Here is a 13151-nt window from a genome sequence, read left to right on the forward strand (position 1 = left end):
CAAATCAAATCAAAAGATATCATGATCATTTGTTAGATAATGAGAAGGTATCCCAAAATTAAATTAAATAATAATTGAAGGCTCAATACAAGGATGGGAAGGCCTTATCCAGAAAAGTGTTGAACCAAAACTTTTTATTGATAACATTAGGTTGTCAAGTTTATGAAAATATGTTGTGTTAAATAACAAATTATCGTCAGTTTAAACATTGCGATTGAAATTGACCCCCTGTGACGACGTGTGGCTACTGCATTCATCTAATACGTTAGCAACGGGCAACATTCACCTCGTGAGGCGTGGTTTATTATTCCAAATAAGTCTGAAAAGGAAAACCTGAAGAATGCTTCTTAATGTTGCCACCTTTTTCCTACTACCTATCAAAAGCTGATAATTGAAAGGGGGGGGGGGGGGTTCCTCATGGTTTCTATACTCTGCTTGCGCACCACTGCTAAGTTTGCTCAATGGCTGTGCCAGCGCCCCCTCCTGTCCATTAGTTTCCCCTGCGCCCTTGCCGTAGCCAAATAGCAAATATAAATTGCCAAATATCAAATGCAGAAAGTGCAATGCAGGAAATATGAGTACATGTTTAATTATATAATAATCATAATTATTATTATGATTATTAATAATAATAATACGAAGTACTTCTACTTAAGCATTGCCATTAGTTTCATATTTGTTCCTTTTCATAGTTATATTCCCATCAACAATTTCATCTTCACAGTTTTAAATGATAATTTTTCTTTTTCTTTTCAGGTTTAATGATGGTCTGATAATTATAGTATTGTAGTGAAATTATAATCGCTACCTCCACTAGGGGGCAGTAGCGAAGCGTTGAGGACGGCTGTGAACCCGCAAAGATGAAGCAGAAGAAGAAGAGGAGGAGGAGCTGTCAGCTGTGAAGAAGCGAACCAGTCCACAACACACAGCCTAGGGAACCAGGAAGGAAACCAGGAAGGAAACCAGGGAGCAGAGAGACTGAAGCTCCACTTTAACAGTAAGGACGCTGTTGTTTCTTCATATACGTATTATATAAATGACTTTTGTCATTATTGCGGGCTCAGTCCAATACTGAGCAACAGGTGCGCTAAATTAGCGCTAGCTCCCTTCGCCACTCACACACTTGACGCTGGGCGGTGACTGTAACGTAATGGAGGTAATGTTACCTAACGTGATATCAGAATAAACACATATTAACCCCGCTGCTGTTCGTTCTCTATTGGACAATGTCGGAGTATCCTGACCAATAAAGCGTCCTCTTTTAACCACCGCTCGCTAATCTGACTCGAGCCCCGTCAACTTGTTGCTGCTCCGGTTCATGACGTCCCCGCTCGCGCTAAGTAACGTAACTAACGCGAGTGTGTGGCTACGTTACGTTATTGCGTAATGCGGTGTTTATAGTTGTTGGATCGATGTCCTGCTCGCCCTGACAGCGTCGCGTTCATTCGGTTTATCCATTAACTGTGATACCTGTCGTCGGCGTTGACAGAGATGCAGAGACGCTGGTCGGGGAACTATACGAAGATACTTTATTAAAAGGTCAGATACGTAATTGTTCTCGGATGAGACGGATACGAATAGTCTGATCGTTTTAATCGATGTTTGCTGGTGTTAAACCCGTTAGTATGCTGCGCGTTGAGGCGAGGCTTAGTACCAGAGCTTCTGGTCACATGCTGCCTTGTAATCCACAGATAAAATCCGTGTGGTCTCTGTACAGGATGAAGTTCAATCAGTCACCTGTTTTAGGTGCTTAATGACAAATGTGACAGAAACTACATTCCAACTGGATCGAGTGTTAATCTTCAATCTGCATTCACAGTGGGAATTGTATATATATATATATATATCCAATGATATGTCACGTCAAAGTCCTCCTTAATTGCAACGGTGCAGGAACATTCCTTCACCTCAAGCTGATGTCTTTTATTTTATTTTTATATTCTCTTTTTGTCACATGTCTGCTTTTTGCACTTGTGCTAAACTAACACATCCTCGACCCCGGCGTGCCACGGCGGATGGACGTGTTGAATGCAGAACTCCTCCTGTGTCTTTTGCGCGTGACTAACTGTCCCAATGTCGACGTTCAGTTTTCCAAAGGTTCTGAGGCTGCGGATCGCTCCCGTCCTATAGCAACATGGGGGAACTCTTCAGAAGTGAAGAGATGACGCTGGCCCAGCTCTTCCTCCAGTCTGAAGCCGCCTACTGCTGCGTCAGTGAGCTGGGAGAGATTGGGATGGTGCAGTTTCGTGATGTAAGTCAACTGTTGGGCCGCCGTCCTCTGAACCGCGATTGGCTCGTCGCCCGTCTGCCATTTTCTTGCTCAATTCGTCCGCGGCATCGCCGTGCAAGTGCATGCCTTCAGCGTCTCGCTCATCATGTGCTCGCGGCTGACCCCGTTATTCCACGCATGAGCGAGCCCATTGCTGACGAGGACGGGCTGGAACAGAGGAGGTCTGTGCACCAACAGCGGCATCTTCACTATTTAGTCAGATTATGCCTCCTGCACCAGTTATAAAAACAATAACCTTTTCAAATGATGTCAAAAAAGGAGTTTAAACTTTATAAAAGATTATTTTATTGATAGGGTAGTCGAAGAATAACTACACAGAATATGAGCACATCATTTAACTAGAACGGGCACTCGGTAGAGCGCATACCTTCGCATATCACACGATTGGGCATTGAATTATGAACATTTTGGCATTAGTTACATGCCAATTGGATACAAATTGACCGTGCTATGGTAAAAAGAAGATTTTGAGCTTTTCATGAGCTTGACCTTTGACCCGATCAATCCCAAAATCTAATCAAATGGTCCCCGGATAATAACCAATCATCCCACCTAATTTCATGCGATTCGGTTTAATACTTTTTGAGTTATGCAAGTAACACGCATACAAATAAATAAATAAATACACGGCGATCAAAACATTACCTTCTGCATTTTCAATGCGAAGGTAAATATTGATATTGGAGCAGCTTAAGTTGCTGATGTAAGTGTGTGTTCTCGTTTTGCATCTATTCTTTTTTTTCCCGTGTCTCTGTAAGCATCGATGTGCTGGTGCTTGACCCTCACGTATACTTTTATTTGTCGGGGTGGTTTTTCAGCTCAATCCTGACGTGAATGTGTTCCAACGGAAGTTTGTCAATGAAGTACGTCGATGTGAGGAGATGGATCGCAAACTGAGTGAGTGAGCTCACAAATATTAAGCCAAAGCCGCCACTGCCGGTCCAGGAAATGAAAGCTTCACCACATTTAATTTCCACCCTGTACCCTTCCTTTTTATCCTTGTTACTTCCTTCTCGCAGGATTTGTGGACAAAGAAGTTCGGAAGGCCAAGATCCCAATCGTCGACACGGGAGAGAACCCTGAAGTCCCTTTCCCCAGGGACATGATCGACCTGGAGGTGACCGCTCTCTCCTCAAGGTAAACGGGGGCTCCCTGTGCGTCCTCCTGCTGACCCCTCTGCATGTCTCAACACAGGCCACATTTGAGAAGCTTGAGAACGAGATGAAGGAAATAAACACCAACCAAGAAGCCCTGAAGAAGAACTTCCTGGAGCTGACGGAGCTCAAGCACATCCTGCGTCGCACGCAGCAGTTTTTTGACGAGGTCAGCTTAACTTTGACATTCATTTCACTCACATTGTGGTGGCCGTGAAGAGAAGTTGGACTTTTATTTTTAGAGTTGTTACTCGCTTGGGTTATAACTTCACCTCCAAGCACGTCTTTGGGTGCAAAATGTGCTATTTAATATGTATTAAAGTATTTTAGTTGGTCTAAAGGCAGCCATTTCTGCTGAAAAGCTGTCTGCTCTAATCTCCACACACACACACACACCTACAAATACACACACACACACACACACACACACTCACACACTCTGGAGCGTTTATTGCTGCTTTATCTGTTCTAAGCTGCTTCACTCGTGATTGTTTATAGTGGCTCACATGGTCCCTGCTAATGACACTAGTCAGTCACGCGCTCTAACTACACAGGTGTATAATACTTGACACAGATTTAATGATATTAATTGGCCGTGGTAAAGCCACGCCGGTCCACCTTTGCCTAGCATCAGTTCCACTTCGTTTGCCCTTTCATGCAAAGCAGGAAGTCGTCTTTGACGAGTCAAAGTGGGCTTTAATGGAGGAGAATCATTGAGCCGGTACATAGCGACATGTTTATTCATTAACTGGAGGAAGTCTCTGTCGATGCTGGAAACAAACACTCAACGTTCATGTCAGAAGACTGAGATGTTTTCTCCCTGCAGTATGTGTTGATGGGAATGCAGTTCTAGCACTGATGTGAGCTAACAATGACGTGACTCGTGTGCAGATGGAGGATCCCAGTTTACTGGACGAGTCCAACATCCTCTTGGACCCCAACGAGCCCCAAAGAATGGCTCTCCGACTCGGGTGAGTCTGTTGGTGGTCTTCCGTCATTCAAAAGGGTTCCGCTCCACTGGGAGCGTTCTCGTCCGTGTTGTCACTGATCAGCTGTTCCTCCGTGACGCTGCTCTCGACGGTCTTCTCTCACTGAACGGCATTTGTGGCGGAGGTTTTGAATCCATTTTACATTGTCGAGCAAGTGCTTGATGTTCGTCATGATTCACATTCCAGATGTTTAACCCTCCTGTTACCTTTAGGGTCAATTTGACCCCATTCAATGTTTAATGTCGGTGTTCTTTGGGGTCAATTTGACCCCAGGCTGTTTTTCACTGTGTCAAACATATAAGATATATCAACTTTTAAATATATTTAAAGGGCTATTTAGGTAGTCAACAAACAAACATAAAGTACCTCACACTTAAACTTGGGAAACAATATTAATTCAAATAATTTTCTGAAGGTTTTAATTGCTGGGGTCAAATTGACCCCGAGGGTAAAATATGTTAGTAAATGTGAAGGTAACAGGAGGGTTAAGCAAAAGCAATGACTCGGGCTTTAAACAATCTGAAATGATCTATGTACGGACATAGCAGTTAGCATTTGAGCGTTATAACTTTTCTTTAATTCACTTTAAGCTTCTGTAGCTCATTACGTTTTATCCATAACAACAACAGCAGTGACAGAAGATTTCTATCTATTACAGATTTGTGGCCGGAGTCATTGGCAGGGAACGTATTCCCACATTTGAGCGGATGCTGTGGAGAGTTTGCAGAGGGAATGTGTTCCTGAGGCAGGCGGAGATCGAAGATCCTCTGGAGGACCCGGCCACGGTCAGTGCGGCCTGAGCACCGATCGCTCGTGCAGCTGGTCGGACGTTAATGCCGCTTTCAGTGTTTCATTGAGTCCTAACGGCATGATGTTTCCACAGAGCGACAAGGTCCACAAGTCGGTCTTCATCATCTTCTTCCAGGGAGACCAGCTCAAGAATCGAGTCAAGAAGATCTGTGAGGGGTACGTGCCTCCCCAACATTCAGGACAATATTTAGGAAGTGTTGTTCAACCGCAGATTCTTCTTCTTCTTCTTCTTTCCTTTTTTCCTTCTTCTTCTTTCCTCCTTTTTTCCTTCTTCTTCTTCTTTTTTCCTTTATTCCGTCTTCAGGTTCAGAGCGACCTTGTACCCGTGTCCAGAAACACCCCAGGAGAGGAAAGAGATGCTGGCGGGGGTGAACGCACGTATCGAGGACTTGCAAATGGTAAAAAACCCCGGTAACAGTGCACTTGAATCGGTTACTTCATTTTTAAATGTTTGCTTCACCAGCAAAAGATTTCATCAGAAACTCTCAGTAAAGTGTCAGTTGAGGAAATGTCACAAGGCGTCTAACACATTGACGCCGCAGGTTATTCTCAGCTTCCCGTCTCCAGGCCAGTTCAGAGGACGTATATTCTCATTAGGGTTGACGACTCACAGAATTCACACACACGATAAGATGTGGGCCGACTCTTTTAACCGTTGCTATGTCTTGTAAATTCGCGTTGCTAAAACTGCATTATTTTTTTAACACCGGCATGGCTTTAGAAAATCATCACATCCTCACAACAAAACGTGTTTTCATTTCATTGTTTATATGCTGGTGAAACTTCTGCTTCAGCACAGAGAAATGTCCTCCAGCAGGCACGTTGTTGTTGTTGTCGTTGTTGTGCCTCCGTCGTTGATTAGAATCCTCAGCGACTTGTTATCGAGCGCGAGGTAAAGCCCCGTGGACTCCCCACTCCCTTCAGCTTTGCAAATTAAATCCTCTTGTATGATTGTCACGCAATGATGATGAAATGATGATATGTCTGCCCGTATGGGTGTTGTACTACACACACAAACACACACACACACACCTGCCCTCATATCCCGTAGATCACATTTGTTATTCTCGCTGCAGTCTGAGAAGTGGATCTCTCGCATGTTACAGACCTTCAGGTACTTTGCTTCTAGAGAATCATTGACACACACACACACACACACACACACACACACACACTGCTCTCTCAGTGAGAGCGATACTTGAGGTTTGTCACGCGTCCCGTTTATCAAATCCTTTGATATCCTCTCACGGACCCTTTGCACATGCAGTGTTGTGCTGGTCGCTACGGGGGGGGGGGGGGGGGGCTGAATTACAAGCTGGCATGGATGATGAGGCATGTCGAGCTATTCGGACATCACCCGGCGGTGTGTGGGCGGGCAGTAGGCCCGCCGGCAGCAGGCGACACCGCCTCGATGCAGGCGGGGCACAGCTTAGATATCCGGCTGTCTGCTGATCACGGGCCTCTGTTTTAAATGTGAGTCATACAGCCGCATACTTTGGAATATCCTATATCTCTTTTGGGAAAACCTAATGTACTAGACAGCCTGTTGCTCTTTTAACACATGAGGTACCGCTCACTGATCCCACCCGTAAATGTAAACCGTGTATTGCAATTCAACGCTGCTAAATTTAGCAGCCTTTTTTTCCGACTGGCATTTTAATTCACACAGCTGTGACTTCGTATGGATGGATTTATGGATGACGGTGGCATTTCAGTGACAGACTTATTCGGTCGTGTCCCAATCATCTTTTTTTTGGTCATTTCTGATGAAGAGAATAATGGCAAATGCTTGCAGTTCATAGAAAAAGCTCAGGCTTCACCAACATGGCAGGAAAAGGTGTTTCTGGTTCATCAAGAAGACTTTTTTCTGGATATTTTTTGCCACCGACTGAACTTTCTTTTTTGTTCTTCACTATAAAATTCTCAATGAGACTCAAAATATATGTTTACATAGCAAGGAGAGGCAGACAAATGACAAATTACAGACCAATCATTTCATTTCCCACCAACTCCACTCCTGTCTCCCTCCGAAGGTGCTGAACCAGACCGATGACCACCGGCAGAGGGTCCTGCAGGCTGCCGCCAAGACGGTCAGGGTGTGGTTCATCAAGGTGAGGAAGATGAAGGCCATCTACCACACCCTCAACCTCTGCAACATCGACGTGACTCAGAAGTGTCTGATCGCCGAGGTGTGGTGTCCCGTCTCCGACATGGACTCCATCCAGTTTGCCCTGCGCAGGGGGACGGTGAGTAACCCGGGAACAGAGTCCCCGTGTCGGAGGTCACGCGAGGCCTCCCTCGCGGTCCGAGGAAGCGGTTCAGCCCTATGTGGAAAGTAGCAGAACCGGTTTGAAACGCAAAGCTATAAACTGCGTCAGACGCTTGAGTACACACCGGCTTTTTGTGTGTGTACTCAAATGCAATATGTTGACTGACAATGGTGTAAACCGAACTGGTCACGCACGCTCCACAAAACAAGTAAACGCTTCTCAAAACTATTCTCAGGTGAACCCCGTTGCAGCCAACAAAATCACGGTGGCGAGTTGCGATGAAGAGTTGAGCGAGTCGCCGGGCAAAACGGTTCCAATCACAAAACCCATGAACCGACGCTGCTCAACGCTGCTCTCGTGTCCTTTCCTCTGCTCGGCCGTCACGCTCAAAGTGATGCAAATCTGTAGCGCGCTCCTCTGGCCACACCCAGCATGACGCCTGGGGGATGCAGCCGCCGGCTTTTGAGAAGGATCGAGTGCTTGTGACTTGAAGAAAAGACGCTCGTTTTTCTTTTTAGTGCACGTGACGGGCCCGGCTGTCTCTATTCTGCTCGTCTTGAAACGCGAGGCCGTGGTGTCCTGTGTCGAGGCAGCTTCCAGCACTCTCTGCACGTCATCCTTTCTTTAAAAAAAAACAGATCAACGGGGATTTGTTTTCAACATCTCCAGGATGCGCCGGGATGGCTTCAATGTTCGTGACGTTCGGGTCGTGACGCTGTGGTCTGCGCTTTTCTAGGAGAAGAGCGGCTCCACCGTGCCGTCCATCCTCAACCGGATGCAGTGCAAGCAGACCCCGCCCACCTACAACAAGACCAACAAGTTCACCTCGGGCTTCCAGAACATCGTGGACGCCTATGGAATCGGCAGCTACCGCGAGATCAACCCAGGTAAGGAGCGCGCGTCCCTCAGCCTCGGGCCCTGTCGTCACATGTCGGTGTCGTCGTGCTCATCCGTTGAACGACTTGGAGAAGCCGCCCTGAGGTATCGAACGTAACGCAGAGGCACGCTGCCCCGTTGAGTGTGGTTCACCTGCCCCCCCCCCCACCCCCCATGTGACGCCTGCCTCCCTACCTCCTTGTCTCCAGCGCCATACACCATCATCACCTTCCCCTTCCTATTTGCCGTCATGTTCGGTGACATGGGCCACGGGGTGCTCATGACCTGTGCCGCCCTGTACCTCGTGTTGAGAGAGAGCAGGCTGATGGCCCAGAAGATCGACAATGAGGTATGGGACCCCCCCCCCCCCCACAGCATGGTCATCCCATCAGCCCCCCACCATCCTTACTCCATGTTCATAATTGGTAGGCGTGCAGCTCTTTTCACTTCTTTGTTTCCCGTTGATGGTTCCCGTGGCAGATGTTCAGCATGGTGTTTGCGGGGCGCTACATCATCCTGCTGATGGGCATCTTCTCCGTCTACACGGGGATCATCTACAACGACTGCTTCTCCAAGTCCCTCAACGTGTTCGGCTCCGGCTGGAGCGTGAGGCCCATGTTCGACGCTCGGCAGGGGGGCAACTGGACGTAAGTGGCGGCGGGCGAAATCTCCGACTCGAGCCGTAACCCCGCGGCTGCCGAAGCCGCGCGGTCAACCGGGGACTCCGAAGTGACCGGTGCTCTCTCGTCCCGGTCAGGTTTGACACGTTGCGAGACAACAAGGTGTTGCAGTTGGACCCGGTAGTGGACGGCGTCTTCAGAGGGCCGTACCCCATCGGCATCGACCCGGTGAACGTCTTTCTTTTGTAATCCGTCGGTTGTTGTTTTATGCTTTCAAGTTATTTTGGCAAATGAGTATATCAGTTATTTGAGTTTTTTTTTCTTTCTTTTTTTCGATCAGCTAAATATACAACCGCCAGTAAGGGTTTAGGCTGAAGCTATCTAGCTTATAAGTGCCCTAACCTATGATTGCTTAAAAAACTTGTTCCAGAGAACCTATATATATATATATGTATGTATATATATGTACTGTTTATATATGTGTGTATATGTATACATCTACAACAAATAATGGTACTAACATTGAATTGTTTAAGTTGTTTGTTTAAAGGAGAAAGTAAGTAAAGTGTATTTATATGACAAAGTGCTGGACAGGAGTGGAGAAAATAGCAAAAAAAGCCACTCCCAATGACAATATTGATTATTGACCATTTTGTCCATCAGATCTGGAACATTGCCACCAACAAGCTGACGTTCCTGAACTCGTTTAAGATGAAGATGTCTGTGATCCTGGGAGTCATCCACATGCTGTTTGGGATCTCTCTCGGTCTCTTCAACCACCTGTGAGACTTTTCCTCCCAACGTTTCCGCTTTTACAATTCTCGTCTTTCTTTTGTTATGCAAACCGCTCGTTCCTTTTGTGGTTCTCCAGGTATTTCAAGAAGCCGCTGAATATCTACTGGGGATTCATCCCGGAGATCGTCTTCATGGCCAGTCTGTTTGGCTACCTCGCCGTTCTGATCTTCTACAAGTGGCTCCGGTACGACGCGAGCATGTCCAAGGACGCTCCCAGTCTCCTCATTTCCTTCATCAACATGTTCCTCTTCAAATACAACGACCCCACCACCCCGCCGCTCTACCAAGGACAGGTCAGACACGCGTGATGGTCACATCCTTCCCTTTTTGTCCTGAAAATGACCCACAGCAAGTCACCTGTCCCCATGTCCTGCCCTCTCTCTCTCTCTCTCTCTCTCTCTCTCTCTCTCTCTCTCCCGTGTAGATGGTCATACAGTCCCTGTTGGTGGTGATCGCCTTGGCGTGCGTTCCCTGCATGTTAATAGTGAAAACTCTGGTCCTGCGGCGACAGTATTTGCGGCGGAAAAACCTGGTACGGGGATCAGTGGCGCGACCTGAAATAACACGCTGCTCCTCCAATAAGAATCACCGGTTTTAACGGCGTTTTCTCGCCCCGTCTTCTGTGTCAGGGTACGAATAACTTCGGAGGGATCCGGGTGGGCAACGGGCCCACCGACGACCAGGCTGAGATCATCCAGCACGACCAGCTCTCGCAGCACTCCGACGAGGAGCCGGAGGTAACGCGCTCTTCCAGCCCACGGCTTTCTCTCTCGCCCTCCATCTCCTCACACACCTGTTGCATAATTCAGCCGGGAACGGAAACCGACGCCTCGCGTTTCCACTCGTTAAATTATGGATGAAGCAATGCTATTGAGAGAGATTACAAGTTTATTTCTGCCACTTTTATTACGTTTAATATACAGACTAATTCCACTTTTTGTGAAAGTCCGACCAGTTGGGCTGTAAATCCTAAAGGGTCCCAACGCCACCAGCGTGTGGGTCTGAGTTGTTTCTGTGCACCTCTCCGGTTTAAAAGCTCTGGCTGCACATGTGTTGTCATCCTGAAAAGTTCACCCTCATTGTTTTTTCTCTCCTTCTCGTTTCTGAAGTGAGTAACCGAATTCTCCTGTCACTTTTTGTTTCTGTGGCACTGCCGTGCGTCTGTCTGCCCATCTGTGTGCGCGCTGTCGATAACCAAGCGTTGCCTTTTGTCACCTGCTGTCAAGGCCTGCGAGGAGGAAGAGGTAGGACAGGAGCTCATCTACCCCCCCCCCCCCCCCCGTCTAAGTGCATGTCTCGTGCTCGCGTCTCTTTCCGCCGCTCGCTTCGCCGCCCGCTGCTCTTAGCTGCGTCCGTGTTTGCAGGTGTTAGTCGTTAGTCGGTGTGTTCCACGAGTCACTTGTGGGCTGCAGGGCTTCCCCAAAGTGTTTCCTCCCGGTCTTGGTGATCTGCATGTGGTCCGTTGTGGCAGCTGATACTTTGGGTCCACAGGCTCCTGAGGCGACGGTGTTTCTCTCCTTCATTTAAGAGGCTTCGCTCCTCGCCGGTGGCACGTGGCTTTCCTCTCATTTCCCCCCGAACGGTCGCACAGCGAAGCGGACTCCTCCCGTCGTGGCGACGTTGCTCTCCAGATTGGGTTTGACGTTTCGTTTCCATCCCACAGTTTAACTTTGGGGATGTGGCGGTGCATCAGGCGATCCACACCATCGAGTACTGCCTGGGCTGCATCTCCAACACGGCCTCCTACCTGAGGCTCTGGGCCCTCAGTCTGGCTCACGCGCGTAAGGCAAAGCCCTCGAGGTTTACACACACACACACACACACACACACACACACACGCGTGTTAGAGGTCACCGCCGTGCTGATATTGGTGCCGTCTGTCCCACAGAGTTGTCGGAGGTGCTGTGGACCATGGTGATGCACATTGGCTTCTCCACCGCCGGCTTCGCAGGGCTCTTCATGGTGACCGTCGTCTTCCTCTTCTTCGCTGTCCTCACAGTGGCCATTCTCCTCGTCATGGAGGGCTTGTCGGCCTTCCTGCATGCGCTGCGGCTGCACTGGTGAGTTTGAGTTCTTGTATTCTTTTGTTCTCTATTCATTTTTGGTCAAATGAGCATTCATCTGAAGCCGAGTCCCCGAGTTCTGGACTTGGCGTTTTTAAAAAGAGGACTTTACTAAAGCCGATGAAGTACAGCTCGAGAGCGCCGCCTGCAGGTGGACAGAAGAACCTTCTTGTTCTTATTGTTCTTGATCTTTTTGTTCTTGTTCTTCTTCTTCTTCACCACAATTGAAACACGACATTATCAGACAGGCTAGATGGAAAATATAAAGGTCATCATCACTCAACTAAACACCAGATTCAGAGGATCCATACAGCGGCCAGCTTTACTTTAGACAGTTACACGGTTGAGACCAGCTCGGCGTTTTCACCTCTAGTGCCCGCCGCGTGTCATTACCCAAGCGGACCGCCAGCCCGCCATGTGCCCGTGTTATCGCGCGAGAGGCTTCCTGGTCTTTCTGTTAACCCTGTTCTTCTTTTCTTTACAGGGTGGAGTTCCAAAACAAGTTTTACGTGGGCCAGGGCTTCAAGTTCCTCCCCTTCACCTTCGGAAGTATCCTGGACGGGAGTCTCGAGGAATGAGATGGGACCACTCCTCTTCTTCAGTTGTCACTCATCTCTTGAGAATCTGCGTGCTGTTGAATAGATGTGTGTGTGTGTGTGAGATGCAGTTTCCATGAGTGACACCACAAATTTCAGTTAGTTCATGCATTCCTCAGAGAACTAGTGTTATGCGTTGTGTGTCTCGTCTTAGTGAAGTCATGTTGTTTTCACCTGTTATGTTATATTAATATTATTTATGCAAATCTTTCCTTTATGGAATCTGTATTTTCTTTCTGTCTTTGTGGCGGTGTCGTAGTTCCATCATAAATGAGGTGTTTGTGCAAGTGTCTTGACTGATTATGTTGATTAACACTTTTTCAGAGTAAAGTAACAGAAGTGTCACTGTAGTGGTTACCTCTCTCTCTCTCTTTTTTTTTTTTTTTTCACCTCACACACTGAGCTGTAAAGGTCCAAAGGGAATACCATTACACTTCCTTCAGGTGGAGAAGTTCTGATGTGTAATCCTGCGCTAACATTGCCCTGAAGGCCCTTTCTGTTCACTGATGTGTTCTCTGTAAATCTGTCGTGGAGAGAATGAAGAAACACTGCTGACTTTCACTTGTACGTCAACGTTTTATCGGTGCACTTAGATTGGAGTGAAAACATTAGGAACGTTCAAATAAAATACAATCCTTTCCCACATTCATTGTGCATCTCTGTGTTAATAAAATGGAAAGAGCTTGAA

The 13151-nt window shown here is 47.4% G+C and overlaps 1 protein-coding gene across 2 annotated transcripts; it reads left to right on the top strand.

Moving 5' to 3' along the window:
• The first annotated feature begins 912 nt into the window (after positions 1-912).
• Positions 913-13151, top strand: atp6v0a1a (ATPase H+ transporting V0 subunit a1a). 2 transcript variants are annotated; one of them, XM_056406479.1, is made up of 22 exons: positions 913-997; positions 2088-2251; positions 3109-3187; positions 3310-3407; positions 3485-3613; positions 4336-4415; positions 5092-5218; positions 5317-5399; positions 5548-5641; positions 7277-7489; positions 8250-8400; positions 8599-8738; positions 8870-9036; positions 9147-9237; positions 9673-9791; positions 9881-10097; positions 10229-10336; positions 10434-10541; positions 11004-11048; positions 11468-11585; positions 11693-11864; positions 12352-13151. In XM_056406479.1, the coding sequence occupies exons 2-22, from the start codon at positions 2135-2137 to the stop codon at positions 12443-12445; spliced, it is 2550 nt and encodes an 849-aa protein (XP_056262454.1). In that variant the 5' UTR covers positions 913-997; positions 2088-2134; the 3' UTR covers positions 12446-13151. The 2 variants fall into 2 exon arrangements, with proteins under 2 accessions (XP_056262454.1, XP_056262455.1); XM_056406480.1 differs by lacking the exon at positions 11004-11048.

Source organism: Pseudoliparis swirei, chromosome 23 (assembly GCF_029220125.1).
Source record: "Pseudoliparis swirei isolate HS2019 ecotype Mariana Trench chromosome 23, NWPU_hadal_v1, whole genome shotgun sequence".
Lineage (NCBI taxonomy): Eukaryota > Metazoa > Chordata > Actinopteri > Perciformes > Liparidae > Pseudoliparis > Pseudoliparis swirei.

What these genes read in the sequence shown, in the direction of transcription:
- atp6v0a1a (XM_056406479.1), top strand. Translation starts at nt 2,135, where the DNA reads ATGGGGGAACTCTTCAGAAGTGAAGAGATGACGCTGGCCCAGCTCTTC. An exon ending in GGAGATGGATCGCAAACTGA is followed by an intron (nt 3,188 to 3,309) that starts GTGAGTGAGCTC and finishes TCCTTCTCGCAG; the next exon opens with GATTTGTGGACAAAGAAGTT. An exon ending in CTCGGTCTCTTCAACCACCT is followed by an intron (nt 9,792 to 9,880) that starts GTGAGACTTTTC and finishes GTGGTTCTCCAG; the next exon opens with GTATTTCAAGAAGCCGCTGA.